General features: G+C 42.8%; 1 protein-coding gene across 3 annotated transcripts in view; it reads right to left on the bottom strand.

Annotated features, from left to right (window-relative positions):
• The window catches only part of dlgap1b (discs, large (Drosophila) homolog-associated protein 1b), a 111,067-nt gene that overhangs the window by 7,392 nt on the left and 78,518 nt on the right, over nt 1–25,157 (bottom strand). For all 3 annotated transcript variants that reach the window (XM_008396753.1, XM_008396754.1, XM_008396755.2), the window contains exons 7-9: nt 4,795–5,168; nt 4,644–4,723; nt 83–504 (exon numbers count right to left, since the gene is read on the bottom strand). In XM_008396753.1, the coding sequence (XP_008394975.1) occupies nt 83–504; nt 4,644–4,723; nt 4,795–5,168 (876 nt within the window). The remainder of the gene's footprint in view (nt 1–82; nt 505–4,643; nt 4,724–4,794; nt 5,169–25,157) is intronic.

Raw genomic sequence — 25,157 nt, 5'->3', positions numbered from 1 at the left:
GATGGGAAGCCACATCTAATGCTACTGTACAAACTAATGTTCCTGTCTTTATTTGACATTTACATCAAATTATCCAACTTACCCTCATCAGGCAGCTCATTCTCCACTTCATCCTGCTCCATCTGTCGGCACCAGCCCTCCATACGCTCCGTCTCGGCTTGCAGTAGCTTGAGGAACCAGCGCCCGTCACGGGGGCACACCGACCTGCTCACGGCCTCCAGGGCCTCCACTGTTGCCGCCGGCTCGGGCACGCTGTCCATCCAGGGATCCGGGGGAGGCAGGATGGATGGGTCGAAGCCCACCTCGCCGTACTCATCGGCGGCACAGGCGTGGTAGTGGTTCCCGGAGCCCTGGATGCTGACGGTGGAGGTGGCGGCGTCGCGGGAAAGCTGGCGCGGCATGGTGGCATACTGCCGCAGCGGGAGCTCAGGGGCATCAGCCGGGTCATCGAGGTCGGCCTGCACAGCTGTGGTCACGCTGTTGGACCGGGTCATCCTGCGGTGACTGCAGACAGATGCAGAAACAAGGTAAGGCATTAAGAGTTCATGCAGTACCTAGCAAATGTATTCTTACCCCTTGATCTCTTTAAAGGTTTTGCCATGTTGGAACCATAATAGTATTTTCTTGAGATTTTTATGTGACAATCACAAAGTGGTGGATTATTGAAAATTGGAAGAAGAAAATTTCTACATGGTTTTCAATATATTTTAGAATCCAAAATCTGAAAAGTGTGGCCTATATTCTAAAGATATTATGTAGAAGATGCAGCAAACATAAAAGAATGTGCTATGGGTCAGATGAAAAATCCGTTCCTCTCCATGTGACCCTAAGCACAGCACTCTTACTGTGAAACACGGTGGAGGCAGTATTCTGCTGCTGGAATCATTTTTCCTCTTGTTTGCCATGCATCATTTGTATGTTTTCTACACAAATATGGATTTGTGCTACTCTGTTACATTAAATCCAGATGAGGGAGACGATGGTTAAGTGACACCAAAATGCGAGACTTTTTGACCTCCATCAAACATTACAAAACATGACGGTGGCGAGGTCATGCTGTGGAGACACAAAACCTTATACTGCACGTGTGGTGGAATGTTAATATGGGAAATCGCACATCTCTTTGGTGGCTTCTCACAAAAAATAAAAATAAAAATCACAATAAAACTAAATTGATATTTGAGGTTGTAACATAAAATGTAAAAATGAAGAGGTGTGAAAACTTTGGGAAGGAATAGTTTGTGCCTTCCTCTTCTCATGCCGCAGCCAACTCATCAACACGGAGCTCCTGGAGGGGCTGCCGAGAGTGAAAAATTGAAATCACCATCACAGCGATCTCGCCGCAGATAGCGATGAATAGCTTTTGTAGTGCCGATCGTTTTAAGCGCATTTGTGTTTGTGTGCGTGCGTGTGCACATAGGTAGTGTTTTGTCACCTGTCTCATTCAGGAGCAATAGTGTGTGCAAACATCTGTCACACCGCACAGGCTGCTGCGGAGCCGTTGCGCAAACAGCGTACAAGGCTTGAAAAACACCCTCATTCACACACCTGGGAGGCTGCGGTGTAATGTTTGGCTCTGAAGCGCTGTGCCACTGCCTGCCAGGCTTTGCGAAGCTCTCCACACAACGCGACTGTGAAGCCACACACACACGTAGACAAAGTGCTGCTTAACAGACCAGTAATGAACAATGTACAGGAGGGATGCGGGCGTTAAAGGTTTGCATGGTCGCAATGGACGCACCAGTGACTCAGTAGCCAAGTCTGTTCAAAGCGCTCTGACCCAAACACGACCACAGTGTTCTCACACAAGAACCTAAGCTTGACCTGCCCGTACGATCGACCAGAACTCCCATCACCCCCGCCTCGGCCCCATCTCCGGATGAACACTCCTCCTCCAGAAGCATTCATCTTTAGTCCCCCCCACCTCCTCTCCCTCATTCATCCCTCCTCTTCTGTGAGCAAGAGCAGGAGAGCAAGACCTGGGGGAGTGGCAGAGCGCAGATCAAACAGCGTGTGTGTTTGCGCTTCGTGTGTGCGCGCAGGCGGCCCTGGTGTGTGTAAGTATGTGTGAAGAGCAGTTAAAGAGTAACTGCAGTGGGCAGGTGTTCACTTCTAATGACTTCAGCTGAATTTCTACAACTTCCTGCAGGGGAAGAGAGAGGCGAGGCAAAGCACAGCCTAAACAGGTAGGTGTATTGATTAACAGGAGGCCAAGAACGAGAGGAAGAAAGGCTTTTAAGGAGAAAAAGGCAATAAATGAGGACAACATGTAAGATTTTTACCCAATATTTTCACATGCATTTGTTTTACAACCAGAATTTTCAATATATTTAATTGGGAAACCAATAATTTACACTGCACATTACTCTGAACATGCCACTGTAGGTGTGAAACACGGAGGTGGTAGTATGATGCTGTGGTAATGCCTTACTCACACTTGTAGAAAACATTTAGAGAGTTGGGTTGTTTTAACTACCCCCTTCCCCCAACCCCATAAGACATGAAACTAGACAGTAATAAGGCTTGTTTCCAACTCAGAAGCATGGCAAAAAGATATAATTTGGCATCAGATTAAATATATCAGATTAAATTTAGAATTGAGATTAAATTAAACCCAGAATAATATTGGATTGGGTTAATCTAGATCCTCTGAATACCAGATTGGCTTTAGTGATATCTTTTTTTTGTGGCATTTACGCCGAATCCAGTTCAAGAAACGTGGGTCCAGCTTGAAACCCAATAGAAGTATCTTAGAGGTCAAAAAGCCATAATATGACACCTTTTTTCTTTTTTGATTGACTTCGTCTTTGTTTTTCATTTTTTATTAAAATGATGGGTGAGTTGGACAAGTTGTGGTGATCAAACCAAAAATAAAGGCCATAAAATAAACATAACTAAATGCAAGTGGCTCCTCATCTTCAGACAGTACCGATTTGATTAATGAAACAATTAGTGAAGCCAGAAAACTTAAAATGATTTTTCCACACCAAGTTTTTTATGCACTTATCCTGATTTTGAAGACTATACAGTTCTGTGCTTCTCCAGGCATTTTCAGACAGTGTAGGAACCATGTAAATACAAGGCAAAGAAGCCAAATTTGTGTCTGTAATGTGACCAAAAGGACGACTAGTTCAACTGGCATTAATACTTTCAACAGGCACTGTAAACAAAAAGAGGTAATTGATATAAGTTGGATTTTGTACAATTGCTTAAATCACAAAATATTAGAAAAAACGAAACATTAGTATTAAAGTAAAACGGAAGAACTGAGTGACTGACAACAGAACAACACATCCGGAAAGTGACAGCTGAAAGCATGAGATTCCTTGTTGTCTTCTCAGCTTAAAGTCAAATGTCAATACCTTAGTCAGTAAGGCAACAATGAAAAGGCAGCTGCCTGTTACAAACACATTTCCCGACTGTGGCTTAGTCACTGCAGAGCTCAGACTGCAAAGCCATCTGCCACCAAAACGTCTAAACCCTCTCCTGAAAACTCAACACGCTGCTGTTTTTCAGCATGTTTTAAAAGATCCTCCACAAAGCTGCTATGTCGTACTGAAAGAAATAAGTGGGTAAGTTGGAGCATTTCCAGACATTTTAGAAGGAAAAAAAGTCTACCACTTTGGTCTGTGATTTTCATTTTTTATTTCTTTTTTTTTTACATTTCTTGAATCTAAAACATCCCAAGCAAACCAAGAAAGTAGGTGCATGCCAAAGGGTAAATAGTTTATATAAACCACAAAGAAAATGCAGCTCAACTAACTCTAAACATTAACCGAGAAAGAAAAAGAAGGGCTCTGTGCTGCAAAACATCCCACGCTGCCAAGACAGACTTGAAGGTGTCTGCATGAGTTAATATTTGGCTTGGCGACTCATGGAAATCCGAGCTTGGCTGATCAGTTGAGACCTAGTCTTTGAGGAAATCCCCTCACATTCTCAGACACTGTTCAAGTGTGCATTTGAAAAAAAAAAAAAAAAAAGAAAAAAAGAAAGTGCTGGACTCAGCTCTCCCAGGGATCTTTTTAGTATAGCTGATCTCTTTGAAATCTAGAAGTTAACAGCACCTTGACAACAGAGGTAAAAAAAAAACAAAAAAAAAAACAAACAAAAAAACTTGTACCGGTCACTGAATGGAAGTTCACTGTATTGACGGGGAGAACACAAGTGGACAAAGAGTGACAAACGGTGTGCAAGCTGGGCTGCTAGTCCCGAAACCGAGCAAGAAAGAAACTCTGTGTCTCTCTGAGGCAAACAAACCCAATAAAACACCCTCCCTCTGCTTTCTCTCTCCTCTGTCCTAAACATACACAAACACAGAGCCTCAAAGTTGCCTGAATCACAATGTGTTGAGCAACAGATGGCTGTCAACTCTTCCCCCTCACCCTTCTCAGCTCGCCCCACATCCTCTAGCCCAGCTGTCGCTTGGGGCCCCTGGATGAGGGGACTCTGACGCCAACCTCCCCTAAACTGGGGACAGCTGCTGAGGAGTTGTCAGTGTGAAAGGAGGGGTGGGAGTCAGAAGCTTGCAGCCCACGCCACAATCCCTATCTGCCTAAACAGGCCCAGTCCAAACAGACCATGCCTCCCCTTAGGCTGATCCGGCTTCTCTCTTTGTGCCCCCACCCCACCCCGCCCCAACTCACCATCGGTCATCCTCCACCTGAATTCCTATCGACTGGAATTTCGATTGCTCGTCTGTTGGCCCTCCTTCCTCCGGGTCCACCTAAGAAGAGGGAAGGATCTGTCAACACAGCAGCCACGTTTTATTTTCAAACGTTTTCGCTTTCTTCAGACCTGAATCCCGATGGAGAGGCACTTTCTGAGCGCTTCTCTCTGCGCCTTGGTGTCGGCCGTGACAGAGGTGGTTGCCGTGGCGGTGATGGTGATGGTGCTGTTGGTGACGTGCTGGCTGGCGGGGCCGTGTACCTGAGCGTTGGCCGCCTCGATGGCCGCCGTCAGGGCTTTCATGCTGTCGATGCTCTCCGTGGAGTTGGAGAGCCCCTGCTGGGAGCTGATGCCGGCCCGCTGGCTGGAGCCTCCATCCATGTATGCGTCCTGGGCTGACTCGGTGCTGCTCTGGGCCGTTATGGAGATGAACGGTTTGGACGGGGTGGTCCTTGGCGGCACAGGTGGAGGCGTCTTTTTGTATGTAGTGATGCATGATGACACTGCAGAAAAATAGCAGGAAAAAAAAACATTGATATCTGGAGAATGAATCAAAAGCATATTTCACGTACTGACAGTAAATAAAACCGTAAGGTAATGAGGCATAAAAAGCTTTAAAATAAACTTTACATTAGATTACATTTGCATAGTCTCAACTTCTTTGGTGGTGAGTTTATTTAAAATGAGCACATTTATGCAGTGAGTGTGTATATGTGAAGAAGGAAAATCAAAATCTCTGGTTTAACCTCTTAAAATTCTCTCTTAAAATGAAATAATTGTCCTAAGTGTTTTGATGTACACTGTACTTATTATGTTAATCAGTGCCTATGAATTTTTTCATCATGATCTGTGATGCCCTATTTTCCTAGAGTGTATTCACAATGTGAATAGTCCATTCCCTATTGTGATTCCTCAAAATGGGAAAAACAAGAGAAGCTTTCATTCAAATATATGATTTGAATGAAATCAATGAGACACACTGATTGGCCTTTATCTGTCAAGAACTGATTTAGTTTATGGAGATAGCACATATGAATCCAAATAGCTTCCGCAATGTTAATTGCATAGGAACTGTTAGAGGAGCTAACAATCGCGATGCTAATTATATTTTGTTAAAACAATTACATGATGCTAGTTCCAAAGCTTTTCTGCATCTATAGTCCAAGTGTTGTAGTCACGTTAACAGTAGATTAGGGGCAACTTTGACAAATCGGAGATGCATCTTAAAATAGGATTAACATGCAAGCGACTTGACCCACTGATCTAAATGGTTAAGCTCTCTGCAAGCTGACTGTATCTAAAACAATTTGGTAATGCTGACAAAATGTTTGCCTGCTGATGAATCTGTCTGTTGTTTGCACAAGTAATTACCACAGAGGTTAATTGACACCGCGAAAAATCAGCAACAGAGATCTATTCAACCTGAATAAATATCTTTTAAAAAAATATATAATGAGAGCTGTCTTCTGTAACACGCTCATTCTTTCTGTTAGCATTCCCTCCTTCTCATGTTACAGCTACAGGTCGTGTACAGACAATGGAAGCTCTCACACACCCTGACTCAGAAGCTCGTCTATAGAAACGCTCCAGCAGACAAAGAAAACACAGCCTGTCTGTGGAGAGACCAAAATGGACATCTAACAACATTATGACTTGGAATCCCCTCTTCCTGTAACGGTGCTGTCATCAAAACTAGGTCGCGCTCTCTCTGTGCTCTGCGGCAAAAGTAGGCCAGCGGGTTTCCTGGCTCTCTTTTAATCCCGGTAAAAGACAAACATCCTACCCTGGTGAGATTGGCGCTCTGCATGCAGCAGACAACCTGTTGTCAGCCACACCCAGCGCCAGTAGCCGTGTCTAAAAACTATTGGAGTCGAGGATCTTGTTTGCTTTGTGCCCCTGACATACTGGAGGAGAAGAGAGGAATGACTTCATCCTGATTTTGATTTGCCTGAGTCATCTGCCGCCTCCAGCTGCAGCAGTGATTGGATGATCCCAGACAAGAGTTCAGTCAGACCTTGACAGGCTGGAAATGTACCTCCGATGATCTGCACTGTGCTGAGATCATGTTTGACAACGTGAGTGTCTTTAATGACAGCATAACAGAAAAAAAAAAGACCATGTATTCACGTCAACAACTGAATGTCATCTGCTTGAAATGTGAGTAGGAAACTCAACTTGAAGAATTAGAGGATGCATAAAGTAAGCAGGGCTGCACAGTGGCTCAGTTGGTAGAGCTGTTGCCTTGCAGCAAGAAGGTTCTGGGTTCGATTCCCGGCCCCAGTCTTTCTGCATGGAGTTTGCATGTTCTCCCTGTGCATGCGTGGGTTTTCTCCAGGTACTCCGGTTTCCTCCCACAGTCCAAAAACATGACTGTCAGGTTAATTGGCTTCTCCAAATTGTCCCTAGGTGTGAGTGTGTGTGTGTGCATGGTTGTGTGTCCCGTGTGTCTCTGTGTTGCCCTGCGACAGACTGGCGACCTGTCCAGGGTGAACCCCGCCTCTCACCCGAAACGTTAGCTGGAGATAGGCACCAGCAACTCTCCCGACCCCATTAAGGGACAAGGGTGCAAGAAAATGGGTGGATGGATAAAGTAAGCAGGCCACAAAATGACTATTCTGAAAGCACATAGCGTCTTTAAAAATGTGTGACCCCTGAACTTTTTCAGAGTTTTCAGAGTTCAGAGTGTGCGTTATTTAGTTTTTATGTGGTACAACAACAACACCGTAACACATTGTTGTGAAGTAAAAGGAAAACAATATTTCAGTCGATTTTTTCTGCAATTACAGTTGCAAGTATTTTGGTGCATCTCTACCAGATTTTTACATATAGAAACTGAAATCATTTTCTATTATTTTTATTTTTTGAAAAATAAGGCTAAGTCAGATTAGATGGAGTATGTTGACTGTACCAGGGTAAACTCTGTTGCAGCCTCAAACCACCAGCATTGCTCTGTTTACCTCCATCCATCTTCCCAACAACACTCTGACCAACTAGCCTGTCTGTGCCGAAGAACCCGCAGCATAATGACTTTCTCTCAACGATGACTTTGTCCTAACAACTTTTCTGTAAATCCCAGATTTGTGTGGTTGATGGCTAGCAGTTGTCCAGTAAACAGATACTCCAAACTGAGAAGTAGACCTTTGAAGTTCATCCACAGTCACAAACTCTAATTTATGCTCAGCCTGTCAGTGTAGGTGGATGATCATGTCTCGGTGGATTTTTGCAACTGCGTCACACGCTGCACTAACAGAGACAACAAAAGACCCTGGAGATGTTCAAACTTTGGGAAATTGTTCTGTAGCCTGATCTCCGCAACTTCATGCCCTAACCACGTGGTGTGCTACTTGGTCTTGGTCTCGCCGTTTGTTCGCTAATGTTCTCCAACAAACCCCTGAGAACTTCAAAGACGAGCTGTATTTATGCTGAGAATAAATTACACACAGATGGTCTCCATTTAATAAGTAATGATTCCACTCGGTTACATCTGATTTTATTCAAGGTTATTAAAAATCAAAACACGCCTCAGAATTGAACAGGTAAAAAGATTGGAGAACCATCAATCATTTTTATTTAACTTCACATGTATATGCAGTACTTTGCGTTTTTCTACCAAAATACAACGCATGGAAGTTTGTGGTTGGACAGTAGAAACATCTTAAAAAGGAATACGAATATTTTTTGTTAAGCACTGCAACCGCCCTTTAGGTAAAAATTGGAGAGGGAAAAAAATCCCCCTGACAAAACACATGCAGATGCACTGAGGGAGAGGTCCTGCCCCTATCAACCAGGAGGTTCAAAGGATAAAATGTCAGCTGCTTTCAGACAATCTATCCCCTGAAGTAATCTAAAAGTCACACATGAGGGTGTGTGTGTGTGTGTCTGTGCACTCTTCTCGGGCCCTCAGAAGAGTTAGAGGGTTTTCATCCGCTCAATAAAGCACTATATGAAACCGGAGATGGCAGGGTAGCGTCCCACCTAGCTGTCAGGGCAAGAGCCAGGGACTCCAGAGAATGACAAGCGGTTTCGAATGCTAAGGCAGGTTAAGTAAACACACAGAAGAGTCTGGACAGGCCCACGTACACATGAGAAACACTTATAACACTGACACAAGCCAGCGTAATGTTTCAGCCTCTCAACATCAAGACGTAGGTGGGGGGTAGTGCAGACTTCCTGTCCGTGAAAATGCTCTCCATCCATCAGGAGGCGTCGTCAACAATGTGCTGGTCTGTGCAAGGGACTATGTTGGCGTTTTAAGAAGATTCCACTGACGAAAACAAGCAAATCCCTAAATTTGTTCCGGCCTGACTGAAGTGAGAGGAAAACAACTGTCTTGATAAGACAAGGGGCAGGGAGAAAGGGGGGGGTTGGTGAGGTCAAGCTTCCCATAGTTTCCACCGATATGACAAAACTGTTTGGTTCTGTTGCAGAAATGAAGGCGCTGGGAGAAGCGCGCTACACCCAGACCTCCCACGTGCAGAGACGGTCAAGGACAGAGCAAAACAGGAATGTGACACAGGATTCCATCAAATCCTCTCATGATAATTAAGGAAAGATCTCCTCACCTAATAATATCAAAGACCAAGCAGGAGAGAGTACTTATTCTCTTGCATGGCACAGAAAAGGACAGCGTTCCCACTTCGTGGAAATGGTCTCGAGGAATTTCAGCTCGTTCCCCCCCACCCCCACCCTCACAGAGGTAGCTGCAGCCTGCTGTGAGCATTGTCATCCCAAAAGGGGAGAGGAGTTTGTGAATGACAAAATTCTAGTGTCTCCCTGCCAAATCTCGTTTTATTTGACAAATGCTTCAAAAGTCTCATGCCGACAAACTGGTGTGAATAGTGGCTTGTTTTTTTTTTTTTTTTTTCTTCTTTTTGGCAAAGCACTCTCCCCTCCCTTGGCTTTGATAATATCAAAGAAAGCCTTCTTCCCTCCCCCGGGACAAAGCGGCCTCCATTCATTTTTTTTCTAGCCTCAGCAACAAAAACAGAACTTGCCAATCCTGGAGCCCACCTCTTTATTTGACTCACAGATTGCTGTGTCCCACTCCGTGTGTCTGCCTAGGTGTGCGCCGTTTCCTTTGTTTTAATCACTGTGCTCAGATTGAAGGCAGACAGCTGCTTTGTAACCTCCAATCTGTGGATCTGTGATAGGCCACTTCAAAGAGCAGATGGTTTGGTTTAAGAGGGCTGGCTGAGTTGGTGGAGGAACGAGTGAGCTCCCCCGTGCGGAGGCCAAGGGGAAATCCACTGCTAGCCAAACAAATGCAAAGATAAAGAAAAGGGGGTTGGATGGTGAACGACTGACAGCTGAGCCCAGCTGCACTGTGTTCGGGGGTGAAGGTCTGTAGAGGGGGGGGGGGAATCAGAGAGGGGGAAAAACTGAAGTAGACTGAAGAAATAGAGGAACAGGAGGGATGAGGATAAGTTACGGCACGGCTCTGTCTGCTTGCTCTTTCGTCCATTTTTCTGTCTTCTCTCTTTTTGTCTGTCACACTCCCTCGCGCAGGCTCCCACTGTGAACCAGCTGGAGTCCTTTGTAACAGTGTCACCATGGTGAAACACAGCAACACAAGGTTTGCCAGTAGGCCCGGTGTTGTACCAGCAGCAGGCAGAGGAGAGCTTCTGTTGGCCATTTGGGACACCACTCCGAGCTCCGAGCGCCAACCAACAAGAAAACACAGCAGGAACGCCGGCCTGGCAGCCAGCAGAACACCGACGAGAAATAAAACGGAAAGCAGGATACACCAGCGTGTCTCATGCCTTGAAGCATCCGCTTTGTGAAGCCGATTGCTAAAACTCTCCCAACCAGTTTGTCTTGGATGCTAGTCAAAAAAAAAAAAAAAAAAAGGCTTGTCCTTTTTCTGGGGCAGCTTCACAGAATGACAATGACGTTACAAGGTTCACACTGTGCAACATTACACCATTGTTGTGAACAGAAAGGCAAAGAGCACCACATGACAGATGCTACTTGATGAGTTTATTGTTGCCTGGGTGCAATCACTGGTATGGATGTGTAACAACGCCTCAGACGTAAATTCAGTAGTTATTTAATGTTGAATATTATGATTGATGAGAAATTTGTGTTTTTCTGTTTTTCTGGAGTATGAATGTGACATGACATTCATAGTACTGACATTCCAAGAAGTAGCACTTCTTGGAAAGAAAGGACAAATGAGCATGCCATTCAAGTTAGGAAGATGTGTGCTGATCTTCAGAAATCAGGAAACAGACCTTTTTCCCATACAATACTACCCTGCTGTCAGTGCTGATAAGGTAAATGTAAGTCCTCTTTACCTCCTAAGGCAAGTAAAGAGGGCTTACTCACTTGTAAGAGAATCCTACAGGTGAGTGGCTATTTTTTGCTTTAGCCATTTTCTGACGTCAACACACGTCTGAATTACTTGAATGGCAAGTTCTCCTGTCTTTCCTATTTTGAATGGTGGGCTACTACGTCATGTCATGTTTATAAATCAAGAAAAAAGCAGGTCAGGGATTACAAAAGTTAAAAAAATGACCAAACACTCTGATCAATTTACAAAAGTAAAATATATACTAAAAAAAATAAATATTAGCTACATTTGTCATACAATAATGTTATCCAGTACCACCATTTTTTTTTCTCAAAAGAAATACTTGTTAATGTGTGATCAGTTTTCCCAGACTAAAAAAATGCAATCAAATTAGAGGATTTTCGAAAAATGTTAAAAGGAGTTTTATGTCTTTAATTCACAAGCACAGGAAAAGCCCCCCTGAATGCTGTATACAATAGCCCCTTTAAAAGGAACCTACTGACAGCTCTCTGAGCCACCTGAAAGTCCCTCTGAAAGCCTCATGTCAGTCTGCAACTCTTAGCCTGCAGGGGTCAGAGGTCACAGTAGAGGGTTTCTGCTCTCCAGATGCCTGAGATCTCAGACACAATAGCTCACTGTGTGCGCCTATGTGCATGTGTGAGCATGAGGGGAAGGTGGCAGTCTGAGAGGGCCTTTTAAAGGGAGTATATTTAGCATTTGTGAGCGATTGTTGGGGAGGAAGTTATAAACATCCTGTGCTAACTTTTGCACTTTTTTTTTTGTTTCCTTCTTTGAGATAAACTACAGCTTGCATTATCACTGCAAAGCTTTGGTTTGTATGTAAGTGCAGTGTCATCTGACAGGCAACGATGTCAACAAAGCTGGGCTGGCCTTTCTGACACAAACCTGTGTCAATAGCGGTCAACTGCCCCGACAGGCTATTCAATCTCTGAGATAAGAGTGTGTTTACAACTGTCGGCTGCCACTAAATATGGGAGCCAACTGTGTGGTGTTAAGCAACGGATCCACTTCACTTAACCTACTTTCCTATGACCCAAGTTAAACTAAAAGCCTCGTTACCTCCATGCTTCTGGCTTGAGGCTCTCCACGCCAAGTATAGCGATGAGCTGAATTACACACAGTTTGAATCAAATTGTTTTCAGGTTGACTTTAGCGCAATGTCTAAGTTTTATTAGTTTATGTAAACATGATGTATGCAGATGATTGTTTGACAGTCTTTAAAATTAGCATTACTTTACTGCAAGTTGAAACAGTACCCACTGGCAGCAGAAAAGGTTGTAGTTAAATCTTTGATGCAAATCTAGAAATCTGGAATATTCTAAATACTGTCAGAGACTTTTCCTACATGAAGGTAACAGTGTCTTACTACACATTGTGGGATGAATCTCCACTGGAAATGGATAATGTTAGCGTCATCAGAAGGTACTAATACTGATAAACTTCTATTATCAGTATTTGACAGCCATTCAACTTTTATTGTAATTTGTTAAGAGTTAACTTTGGAATTATTATCCAACAGTGTGAAAACTCCCTACTACTTCCTATATCGTATGCTTTTGCACCCGCAAACAATTCTAAGAAATATTGCAAATGTTGCACAAATATTATTCAATATAATATTTTTTCTTAATATGACTTGCACCAAGTGTTTGTTCTTGCAAAGTTTTCCCAACATTTGGCATTTGTAAGAAAATCTCTGGTTAACTTTAGCATAAGATAAAATCCAGAAGATCTGATCCCCAGATATCAGTACAGGCGAATTAAGCGGCAGCGGAGACTACATGTTTCCAGTGGTGATTCTCTGCCAATGTCTCTGGCTAGACCTCACTTCATGAAGGGGTTTTCACATGGCAGACCTGCTCTGTCACAGCTCCAGGCCGCTTCGCATTGTTCTCCACTCCTCCTTGGCAACGGCTTTTCCCTGACTAGCCCATAACTATGTGGAGAGACACATCAGTCTTCTTTTACTGTTCAAAAGACCTGCCTTCAGGGGACGCGGAGATGGAGAGAGAAAGAGAGAGAGCATAATCATTTAAAGGGGAGAAAAAAGTGAGAAAAGGTAGAGACAAAAAGAGAACGGGACAAAGGGGTTAGTTGGCCGTGCCGTTTCCTTCAGCTCGTGTACATTCCAGCAGCCTTGTGGGGCATAAACTTGAGGTTTAGCCAAAACACTAAAGCCAACACACCCACACATCTCACGCATGCTTTCACTAGTCTCATTTCCCAAAGCATTGCTCACCGACTGACTGATACTTTAAAAGCACGACTGTCTCACTGTGCTGAGTGACACATCAGATGTGTCGGCAGCAATTCCAGTGGCAACTGCAAGGAGTCCAGCATAGCTGAGGGCAAAATCATGTAGCTGGAAGAAATCAGTCAGTCATTAAACGAAACTGGATTTGTGACTGAGGCTGAAAAAGGTCTTTGAATATATAACTAGTTAAAGGCAAGTGAGTTTTGATGAAAACCCTTTTTTTTTTTTTTTTGGGCGGGGGGCTTATTTTAAGTTGATGACACAAAGCAATTGGAGTAAAGTAGAAAAGTAAAAAATAACCAGAACACCAACAACTCCTCACTGTCTTGAAGCAGCAAACACAGCTGTGGCCATACATCACTGTCCACTAGGGATGAAACAAGATCTCAAAAGATTAAAACACCACTATTATTCTCATCAAAGTGAAATCTGCTGCTGGTGTGCTTATAGGAGCTGATGGTTATGTGTTTTAATGTTTGAGCCTCTTATCTTGAAGTAAAAATCTAAGTAGTTGTGTTCCGTTAAATCTGCTCTGTTGTGTTGACATTGTCACTTGAGAAAGACTGTTTGTAGAGTTGACCATTCACACTCTGTTAGAAAAAGCACTGAAGAAGCTATTAGCACTTTTAAGTCTTTGAGTAGGAGTACGTCAGTAGCGACGGCGGCAAGAGTTTTTCCCGTTAGCACTAGGTTGTCCGTTCCAACCCTCGCTTCTTCTGTCTTGGTCGATATGTTCTTGGGCAAAATCCTTCACCCACCTTGCCTGCTTGTAGCGGTCAGAGGCAACCTCATTTCTCTCCAACTGTCCCAAGGGCAGCTGTAGCCACACTGTAGCATGCCACCACCAGTGTGTGAATGTGCGCGAGAACGTAGCTTTAAGTGTTTTGGAGTTGTCTGGGCTAGAAAGGGACAGATTCCTTATAAGGGTTCTAAATAATGAATGCATCCAGCTTACAGGAGATAAGAAATGTTTAACTTGCCAGAATAAGATGAAACTAACAATATTTTGCGGAAAATTAAGAATGACACTTTTGTTGTAGCCATGTCAGCCTTTTTTTTTTCTTTTGGAGGGGAGGGGGGTTAAAAAAGGATTTCAACTGTGTCTACTAAATACGACTTTTCAGAAAACAACTATTTTGTTCAGCTAACTATTTTTATTGAAAGGAGGAGCTGCACAACAGCAGTTTAATTTCTTTTAGATCACTGAAATAGATCTTAAATTTTGCAATTTGATGCGTCACAAGAAATACTTATGAAAAATAATATGAATGACATTATGAAATATTTCAACCTCTTCAAGACAATTCAATATTCTACAAATATTTTTGTAATATTTTCTTTCCACCTCAACCACCTTGTGACTGTTCAAATTCTTGTTAAAATATCGGTCTCTTAACTCGTTACCCAATATCGTGTACAAGCTTGTCTTGTCTACTGTTCACCAGATATAAATCCTAACAGTTTTGTAGCAAGGTGTAGAAAACCCCCCCCCCAAAAAAAAAAAAATTAGCACAAACCTCTGAAATAAACCACACGTAAGAGGCGCAAAGGAATCAGCCTGAAGGGCCTGAACACAATGCTGATGTCGTGTCATTACATGAAAGATTGCTGCGCTCGCTGCAGCTGTTATTTACATATAAATGCAGCAGAATGTGGTCAAAAGTTCACTTCTTTCAGTCTTCTGCTGAAATCTCTCTAGGGACTCGCAACAAAAGACCAAAAGCAAAACCTGCGTTTTAAAATTTCCAAAAGAAGACAGTTTCATTTTGCAAGTGCGCCGAGTTTACTTTTTGAGGAATGTAGTAAAACATCAGTGTCGATGACTTTTTTTTTTTCCCCCTGTTGCATTCCTTTCTCTCTCTCTCCCCCTGTTTGACGTTCTTTGTCCTGACCACTTGCACATGGAGCAAGGTTGGAGGGGGAGAGACACTAGCAGCCTAATCCACTGCCAGAGGCACACTTAAGCCATCTGAGCCCAAAACCAAACGTCAGGCCTTCTATGAGAGAGGAGGCGATGCGAGATTGGATGGTTCGGAGAGAGAGGAAGAGGAAAACGAGGGAGACAACAATAAAAAAAAAGGCAGGAGGTAGAAAAGAGGCGGGGGAGTGGAGGGGATTTGGAACAAGAACCAGGCAACGGTGGTGCATAAAGTTTTTCGTGGTTTCCAGTCCTGACCCTGTGACCCTATACATCCTGTTGAAGGAGGAGGAGGACAGAGAGGAGGAGGAGAAGGGATCAGATGGCAGCTGTAGGTCCTGGCTGGGGATGTTCGTTTGGAGGAATGTGCTGTGCATAAAAAGCATATTTTTCTGGGGAAAAAAATGAATTAATGAGCTGATACATCAATGCAGGGTCTGTCTGGCTGAGGTGTGACTTTTCACACCAATCTTCCCTCCTCGCTTCCTGCGTATTTACATTCACTACCTGCATAATCTGACTGAGGACTTGGGGAACAATGGCTTCCCCAGCATTCCCACTCTCCTGCCGAGAGCTGTAGTTTGTCTCCTGCATTCCTTTCCCCATTCATTTCTCTCTCCCTCTGCAGAAGAGAGAAAGAGAAAAAAAACCCCTCCTGCTTCTCTTTACATGGAGGAGGGGACTGAGAGCATGTCTCAAAAATCTTGAACCAAACTCCCCCCCCGCCCCTCCTCCTGTTTTACTTGGTTAGTGAAGCAGCAAAGCGTTAAGAAAGGGAGGAGAAAGAGGGGATGCATTCTTTCTCTCTTTTTCTGTCTCTCAGTACGTATCAGGGTTGAGTTTGTGGTTTATTTTTAATGACCGGTTCAAAAAAAAAAGAAAAAAAAAAGAGTGGGGAAAGGGAGGGGCTGGGTCTCTTCCCCCGCCGGCCGCCGCTCGCACACAGACTTCTTGCTCAGTCATATTACTGTAGCCGAGTCTGGGACTTTCACAGAGAAGTCTTTAATTTGCACAGGGGCCTGGCCTCCCACACTGCGCAGCCCAAACCACCCACTTACAGCCGCGCACCGTTCCACTGAGCCACTCCGACGAATTCTGCTCTGAAAGCAACAAGAACTCAGTAACCGCACCATTTAGCTGTCAAGCGGAGTTTCAAAACATTTGATATTCTGCAAAAAAAAAAAACAAACAAAAAAAAACGCAGCGCCGAACAGAAACATGTTTGTCCTCCCCTGCATGAAGTCTGACTATACAACCCGCTCCCTCATGTTTTTCATTCCCTGGGGCTTTAGGTTTGCAGGCCCTGCCCTGCCCAGCTTCAGCATGCAGGAGCCACGGGGATCATCCACAGTCAACAGTGAGGAAATCCTTTCGGGGCTTTGCTTTTTCCTTTGCTCTTTCTGATGCCAAAACACGGGCAGGAAACGGTAGGAGTGGGACGGAGCAAACCCACCACACACCTGATGCGCCAGTCGGCCCGTTTACTTCTTTTCCAAACCTGGGAAGGGTGGGTGTAATCCTTGCTTTACTTTTAACTGGAAATAACTGCATGTGGGCTGACAGCAGGGGTGTTGCACAGCCGCAGCCATTCTTTTGCCGTTTGTCGTCACCTCCTCCTCCTCCTCTTTGCGCCCCTCTCTCCTAAATTTTTAGGTTTTTTTTCCGAACTGAAAGCAGCAGGAGAAGCATGAATGACACTCTCATGCTTTGCTCTTCCTGTGTCAAAAGATATCCAAACGCCACTCTTCCTCCCTGAATGGCTATAATCAAAGCATTCCAAAGGCCCCCAACAAGCCAGGACCAATTAAGTCGTAAGTAAACACAAACACCCCGCAGCGACTGAAAAGAAAAGCTTAAAGTCCTTCTGATTTATCCTTTTACCTTTCATTCTGCTCCCGAGCGTGCTCAGGCAGGTTACGGGGCGATATTTCAGGTCACAAAAAGACAAAGCTTTTCCTGAAAGGTTACTTGAGATCACATCATGTCACACCTTACAGGGGCTGCATTCGCTTAAGCTGAATCAGATTACACAAGCTTTAATAGCGGCGTGCTCACACACAGGTGTGACAATGGTGACATCTAGTGAAGAATCTGATAAAACATTTTGGCACCAAATAATCTTCAAGGCACGAGAATAAAAGACAAGAAAGTTTCAGACATCTGGAAAACAATTGATTTCTCTAAATGTAATTCTCTGGTACATATCATCTTGTTTCATATCTCGTATTGTGCTGCATAAAAAGAAGAGATTTAATAATGATTTATAATCTATGGATCACTAAGTTTTTATACATTTACTTAAAAATCTTTATCAAACCTATGATACATTTATTTAAATGGGAAAGTTCTAGTAAATCACTTAGTCCTGGCTGCACCTTTTACAGATATGAGGGATATTATAAAAATTTATTGTCAGAATAGCAATGTTAGTAACTAAAACAAAACAACTCTAAACTACCGTAAAGAGAAATTATGATGGGAGCTGAAAATGAGTGTGCAGAGATAATTCAATGCCTAACTTTATCAAAAGAAAAATCAAAAGCTAAACTAAATGTTCTTATGGCTATCTGAGATTTCTAAGTATGCCTGCAGTCTAAGTTTGGATAGGTTCCCAAGCCAGAAAACAATGAAAGTATAATTAAGCTTGTTGGATCAGACAGTGAACAATTAAAAAGTTACAATTAATACAAATATTCATATTTAAAAAAAGTTATTTTATGCCAGTTGGGCTCGCCTCTTGGTTCCGTGTCTCCACGTCTTTTAGCCCATTATCCTATGGCTCTTTTCTCCATACTCTCATTGAGGACAAGACAACATCACTTAAGTTGACAGAGAAATAGGTTCTACTTTTTTTTTTCTTCCCCATTTTATATCCCTGTGCTTGAGGCAAAAATGAATGTCTCAGACAAGCACCGACTTTGTCAAACACAGTAAAAGAAAAGGAAGGTAGCATTAAGTTAAACACTTAATCATCTGTCACTTCAAAAGCTTATTGACTTCTAAACCTGCAGAATGATGTGAATATAATCATTTGACAGGCACTGACATATATGAAAGAACAGCTTCTCTTAACACCTACACAAGACTTCAGATCTAAAAGTTAAAAAAAAACAAAAAAACATTCACACATATCATTTGGCTCTATTTATGTAGCAGTTAACATTATATGTCGATAATGAGCTGTTTGAAAGAAACACAGAGTGCTTTTTTTGTTGTTGTTTTTTTTTTGTTGTTTTCTTCTTTGTGTCAGTGAAAGAGCGACAGTGCAAGTTCCCACTGGCTCGCATTCTCAGACAGCCGTGACAGGACGAAGTAATTACCGAGTGGCTGACACACCAGCATGGTAAGGATTTATCTCCTCCAGGAAAAGAGATAGCCAAATCACAGTTTACCCACATCCAGCTCCCAGTTCAGGCTTGATCCCGCAGCTGCGAACCAAGAAGCCACACACAAACACTTAGACACCGTCCCATGTGCGCACACGCCCTCATGCTCCAAAGCGAGTACAGCTGCCAGCCAGGACTTTTATCTTTTTTCCTCTCTCTTTCCGTTTTATTCCACATGCGAGCAGTGCATGAGCGCAGTGCGTCCCCACATGCCTCGACTCGGCCCTTGTTTCCTGTCAAACACACCCACTTGCACCTTCAAAGCATTGGGAATGACGGCATTATATGCAGGTGTGTAGAGGAGACCAGAGGAGAGAGAATCCGAAAAATGGATGACAGACAGAAAGAGAGAGAGAGAGAGAGAGAGAGAGAGATTGGTGTTTAATTTATATCCCTCTTTGAATGTAAATTCCCTCTTAGAAGATGGAGACTTTGATCCGCTCACACGCACCTGTAGTTTGCATGCAAAGACACACGCAGTTAAATCTGAGCTTTAACTGGGCCTGTAATTAAAGAGCAGAGGAGGAAACAAAGAAACCTACGAGTGTGTTTTGTGTGTAACCAAGGAGCACAGGAGGCTGACGGAGCTCAAAATGCAACATCCTCACAAAAAGCGGCTTAATCTTCATGACTTGGAGGCATATATACATCAAGTGAAGCGTGAATGTCAGTCATGACTCAGGGCTTTAATATCCAACAATGCTCACACGCTGCATCTCAGAATCCATCTCTTATGTAAACACACTATAATTATGTCGATACAGAATCTGGTCCTAGAAGATAATATCTGAGAGTGCTTGCAGAAAATAAAATAAAATAAAAAAAGTTATGCATTTCTTCATATTTAGATGTCTCTTGCAGGGATGCAACACAAATTGTTAGGAATGCAGCTCCCTCTAGTGGTGACAAACTGATACTGATTAAATTAAAAAGCTCAGTGTCTGCCTTTTTCCTGCTCTGAGCATATTTATTATAAGCTATTACAGTCAGGTCCATAAATATTTGGACAATGACAAGGTTTGGATTTGGACATCAGACCAGATGTTGATGTGCAAATGTTAGAAATTAGGACCATTGCTATATACATTTCCTTCATTTTAGAAGCTCAAATGTATCTGGGTAAAAAAGGAAAGATTGAAAATGAAATACTATGTTTGAATGCCGACTGCCTGGTCATGGCCAGATGCGGAGTTTTTATGTTTTTGTTATGCATTGCTTTTACCACAATGGCCTTCAGTTAGTTTATTTTGGGGTCTTTCCATCTGAGGTTTAGTCACTGAGAAGTGACTCAACAGGGCTGAGATCTTAAAAACATTGCCCAGCACCATACGTTTAAACATTAAGTGTAAAAGTATGTTTAAGTTGAAGCTTTATGGTGACGATCAGAATTTGCAACTCCTTTTACCTTAAGACAAATGAAAACCATCAGTCTCCCTGAGTAAAATTACAACAGCATATAGAATAATTGAATAATAGTGTAACGAAAACACATGTAAAATATATTTGTGCTAGCACTGTTGCCGGCATTTACAAATTAATCAGTGTTTTATCTTCCATGTATCTACAGGGCAACAACTCTGTCTTTTTAAACTCAAGGTTCCTATTCATACAATAGTAGTATAATCCCTCATGACCGTGGCCTAGTTGGATGAACATGCCCATGTTCTGAATATTTATTTGTGTGTATCCATGACATGTTGTGCTCAGCTGGGTTTTTCAACCTCCCCTTAAAATAGACTTCTGAAAGATGGCAGGTGAGCGAGCGAGCGGCTCAGCCTGGCAAGCGTCTCCCTGATTCATTTAAACGCAGATGCTTGTACAGAAACATGGGTCCACAGACCGCTCATCTGTCAGGCGGCAGGGCGTCAGAGGTTCCCTATCAACCCTCGCAGGCCGTGGACCGGTAAGTGGCACCACTTATCTTTTCCTCCTGAAAGCATTTAGGGTGCAGCATCTTTTTTCTCTAAGCGGCACAGAACTCTGAGATGAAACCCGGTGAAGCCAGATTCCAGAGGGGACTTTAGTGTGACCCAAATATCCAGACCATGCAGAGGCTCATGTTTTGATACAGTATCGCCATGCCTTCCTCCATCACCTGTCAGCCCGGCCCCCCCATGTCTGCAATACGTCCCAAAAATAAGCCCAGAGCTGGAAGCTTCCAACAGCGGTCGCTGGGAGAAACAAGCTAATCTGACGTGGCCACATGCTCATATGGAGTCCATTTTGGAGGGAAAAGAGAATGGAAAGATCCTGAAAGTTTATAAAGACCTCACTGCTGTAAGCCACAGTTCACTTACTGTGTCTTTCAAATGTATTTATACCACTTGAACATTTTATCCAACACCACCACAAACCTCAGTTTAATAGATTTTATGTGTTCACAAAATGCAAACTAAACTACTCCATTGGAAGGAAAATGATCAATGCATCAATTTTTAATCCTGCTACACATTCTTCATTGAATTTAAGTCTGGACTTTGAATAACTCACTCAAACAAATGGATTTGCTGTGACCTGAGCCATTCCATTGAAGCTCTGACTGTGTGTTTACTGTAGTCCCGCTGGAAGGTGAACCTCCACCCCAGACTCAAGTCTTTTGCAGCAGCTTTCAGCAAGTACATTATTCAAGATTTTCCTCCAGCTGTCTTCAGATCAACATGTTTTTTTCTGGATGCCATGCATTACAATGAATGAGACGTGTTTCTTTCAATGATTCCCTCCCTCCCCCCGTTATTCCTCTATAAAGAAAACGTCTACATAGAGCAAGACTCATTTAATTCTATAGATTCTCCCACCTGAGTGGTGGATCTCTGCAGCTCCTCCAGTTACTGATCTTGCTTGCATCTCTGATTAATGCTCTCCCTAGCCAGAAATAAGGTCTTGTCCACATGGGAAGATTTTTAACTTTTTTTCCCACATCCACACAGAAACAGTATTTTAATGATCCAAAGTGGAAATGTTGCCCTTGCTTATTCATGCGCAGTGAAAAAAAGCATATTTTGAAATACTAAATACGGACACCACAATTTAAGAGATATACTCCACTTAGTTTACACTGGTCTATCACATAAAAAATGAAAAACGATTAGGTTTGGGGTTGTGAGAAAATGTAGAGATCCTTATGGGTATAAATTTTTTTTTTTTTTGAAAAGACACAGTGTGTCTATAGGGTAAGATAACCGCCTTTATTAAACTACTAGACTGAAATTTTGCGTTAAAAAATAACTATAGAAATATAACAAAGAAATAAATTACACTATTTTCATATAGCACTTAATTTAGTGACCTCTAAATTAATTGCTTTGTAAAGACAAAAAATGCATTTTGAAATGAAGGATGACTAATCAGAAACCATGAGATGGGCCTTGGTGTCTATACCTCAAAACGTGTGAGAAATCGTGAACCCGATTTTCAAAGTATATCTCAGTACCGTTTGGACAAATGAAAGTTCAACTTATGCCACCAATGTGGCCATTAAATAGTTTTCTTTAACAAGCAGAATTAAGTTTGCACAATTTTCAGTGGATTCTGGACATACTTAACCTTTTTTTTTTTTGTTTAATTATTCAATGAAACCATGCTCTTATTCTGAAATGACCATCCTTGCTTCCTGTGAACGCTTCTGTTTTCAATTCCCGGTCCTGATGCCGTCCTCAGAAACAAACAGGAGTAGAAGCTTTACTTACAGAGTCGGATCCAGAAGTCCCACATGCTGTGGAGCGTGTTGTACAAACACTGAAATATCTCCATGAAAAGTCTCTAGATCTCAGTGTAGCTCACACAAGACGGCATCCGCAGTCCTACTTTTCCCCCTGACACAAGTGGATCTTGTGTCAGTGGAAACCCCCCACACTCCACTCCAACCTAACATATCCGACACGAACGTATCCAGGGTGGGACAGTCTCGTTTACGGTCATCATCCTAGCCTTCCCCCGCAGAGCCTCCTGACCTCTCAAATGTCTACATACGCAAGTGATACGATTCACCCAGATTTAAGAATATGACAAAGTACATTTTTGTTTTCATTTTTGTAATAATTTGTGCATTTCGTTTAGAAGTCCAGTATTAAGCTTGTGTCACAAATTAGTCATTGATTCTTTTCGTTCTTGCACTGGGAAACATTTTTCTCTTACCAAGTAATTACTAAGTCATAACCTGTCATGACAGTCTCCTATGTCAACTTATTCAATAATTACATAGCAAAAAAGGGTTTTTGAATTTAAATTGTTTGATTATTAGGTTATAGTTTTTGATTTAAAAGTAATTAATTGCAACCAAGCTCCACCACTAATTTTTATTAAAGCAGCAGCTACAACAGTGATTCTTCACCTGAATTCCCTCACCCAGCCCAACCTTCACAACGAATATGAAAAAAAAAAAAAAAGAAAAAGAAAAAAAGTCCCTTAGAGCGGTCTTTTCTTCTGCTTTCACCACACTTGAGTCACCCCGGCACATGACAAACAACTTCTGGCCCTGCTCCTGGATGTTTTGCGTGGGCCCGTGCTGCTCGAGTGGTCGGCTTGATCTTGATCCGGTCAGACTGTGGCACTCTGTATCCCCGCTGCCTATATTTAGCGCTGTGGGAAATCCGATGATATTTATTCTCCCGGGCTCTATTCTCAGATCAGGACCTACTGAAAGGAGCCGGCGATGGCAAGGATTGTTCTTAATTGGGTCAAGCTGTCTGGTAGTTTCTCCATCCACCTACTCACCCAGCTACTGTAGAAGAAGGGGCAGAGGTGGAGTGCTGTGTTAAACTGAGCCCCTGGGGGCAGTGTTGTACAGGTCTTCACTTACAGCTGGTAGTACTCCACTGTAAAACAGAGCGGCAAATACTCAACAGCACTGTGTTTTTCCAGGATAGTGGAACAAGAAGGGACTTACTAAGGCCATGCTTATGAGGTGAGTAATGCAGTCTAAGCTCACCGCATTTAGTTTTCAAAAAATTATTATTTAAGTAAGTGGTAAATTATGTGTCTTTTATGCTTATTGTCTTAAAATCTAATCTTTATTAAGTTGAATACATTAATTCAATGGAGAAAATGTACGCAATTTCACGTCTTTTTCTGAAGAAGAATATATTTTAAAGACTTTCAATGCACTTTCACCATGAGCCAAATGCAGCCGGCCCTGAATACAGGAATAGCAAATATTCAAAATAAATGTGGAATAATTAAAAATAAATCAATCTGAGTGCATGTGTGTTCTGTAAAATAATAAGTCGGCTGTTTTTAAGCATTTAAAATGAGGAAAAAATATATTTTACTCTGCAAACAGCTTTGTCTACCTTTGTTTAGCTGCTCCAAATCCAGCATAGCAATGTAGGCAGATAAAAGCACATCTCCACCTGAGAGTTAAAAACTAAATGAAGAGGTGATATTCCACTGAGTGTCTGAAAAGGCACTCAGCAATTTAAACTGCTAGTATTCCTCAAATGCCGAACCCCTTAGGGAGTGCTTTATTCAGTACAACGCCTCTCTTTGGAGCTGAAGAAAATTCACAGCCATTAAACACCGACCTGGATCGTTTTATAGAGTCTAGGTGGAGGGAAAAGCCTAGCATTTTAGTCAATCTGTTACCACTTCCATAGAAAAAAAAAATGCATAAAAAATTAGATTAGACTATCAAAGGCAGGCCAGAGAAAGAAACGGTAAATTATGACAAGTTTCCATTAAAATCAGTGTGACACGTTTATAATTGAAAGCTTTCTCGCTTAAACCTTTTAACTATAGAGAAAAGGAAGGGAATGTGGCAGTTGTAACACAGGCGAGGGAGGTGCGAGACGTAGCAGGGTGAAAAGGTGATTAATATGTTAACTGAAGACGAAGCGAGGTGGAGGAGCCACAGCTTAGTGGTGGCGAAATCCTCACGTTAACTGATTACTATGGATTTTCCCGAGCTTTACAAAGAGGATCTGCCGCAGATTCCGTTAAACCGATCCGATGGAGCTGATGTCTCAGCCAAACGTGTCTGTCGGGGGCTGCAGTTAGCAAACACGTGAGTGATTGCGAGCGTACCTCGAGTGTGACGCGGTGTGTGCCAGTTTGAGTGGGCAGACAGGCAAAGACAGAGAGGGATAGAGCAAGAGAGAGAGAGAGAGAGAGAGAGAGAGAGAGAGAGAGAGGAAGCCACTTGACGTTCAAAGAGAAGAGATCAAAGGTTTGGTTCTCCTCCTTTGGTTTAAAAGATCATCAATAATAATGGGCAGGAGAAGCGCAGCGGTGAAACGGAAAGGAAGCTGATGGGATTCTCACAGCTTCCAGAGTGCGAGTGTGTGCTCGGTGTGATATTTTGGCGGTTTGCCACTGGGACAAACGGGAGCAGGAGCCATAAGTGTGGGTTGTTTTTCTCTGGAACCAGTGCTTGAGAACAGCCCTCTGAAACATTGTGCAATATTTACTACGACAACATCTTCACTTCGCACTTTGGGGCCCCCAGCTGATTTCTTGTGAAATCCACCGTAATCTCCGCATGTGTGCATGAATGCCTGCTTTTTGCGCTTCTTCTGTATTGTGGAACAATGGCAATAAACAACTGTGAAAAAGCTGTTAAAGGATTTCGCTTTGTGAGAAATGACTGAATAGTGCAATGCAAATGCTGTCCACTTAACAATATGCAAGAGC

Source organism: Poecilia reticulata, linkage group LG20 (genome assembly GCF_000633615.1).
Source record: "Poecilia reticulata strain Guanapo linkage group LG20, Guppy_female_1.0+MT, whole genome shotgun sequence".
NCBI lineage: Eukaryota > Metazoa > Chordata > Actinopteri > Cyprinodontiformes > Poeciliidae > Poecilia > Poecilia reticulata.
The sequence above is the reverse complement of the archived record's forward strand: the minus strand, read 5'-3'. Positions and strand labels throughout refer to the sequence as shown.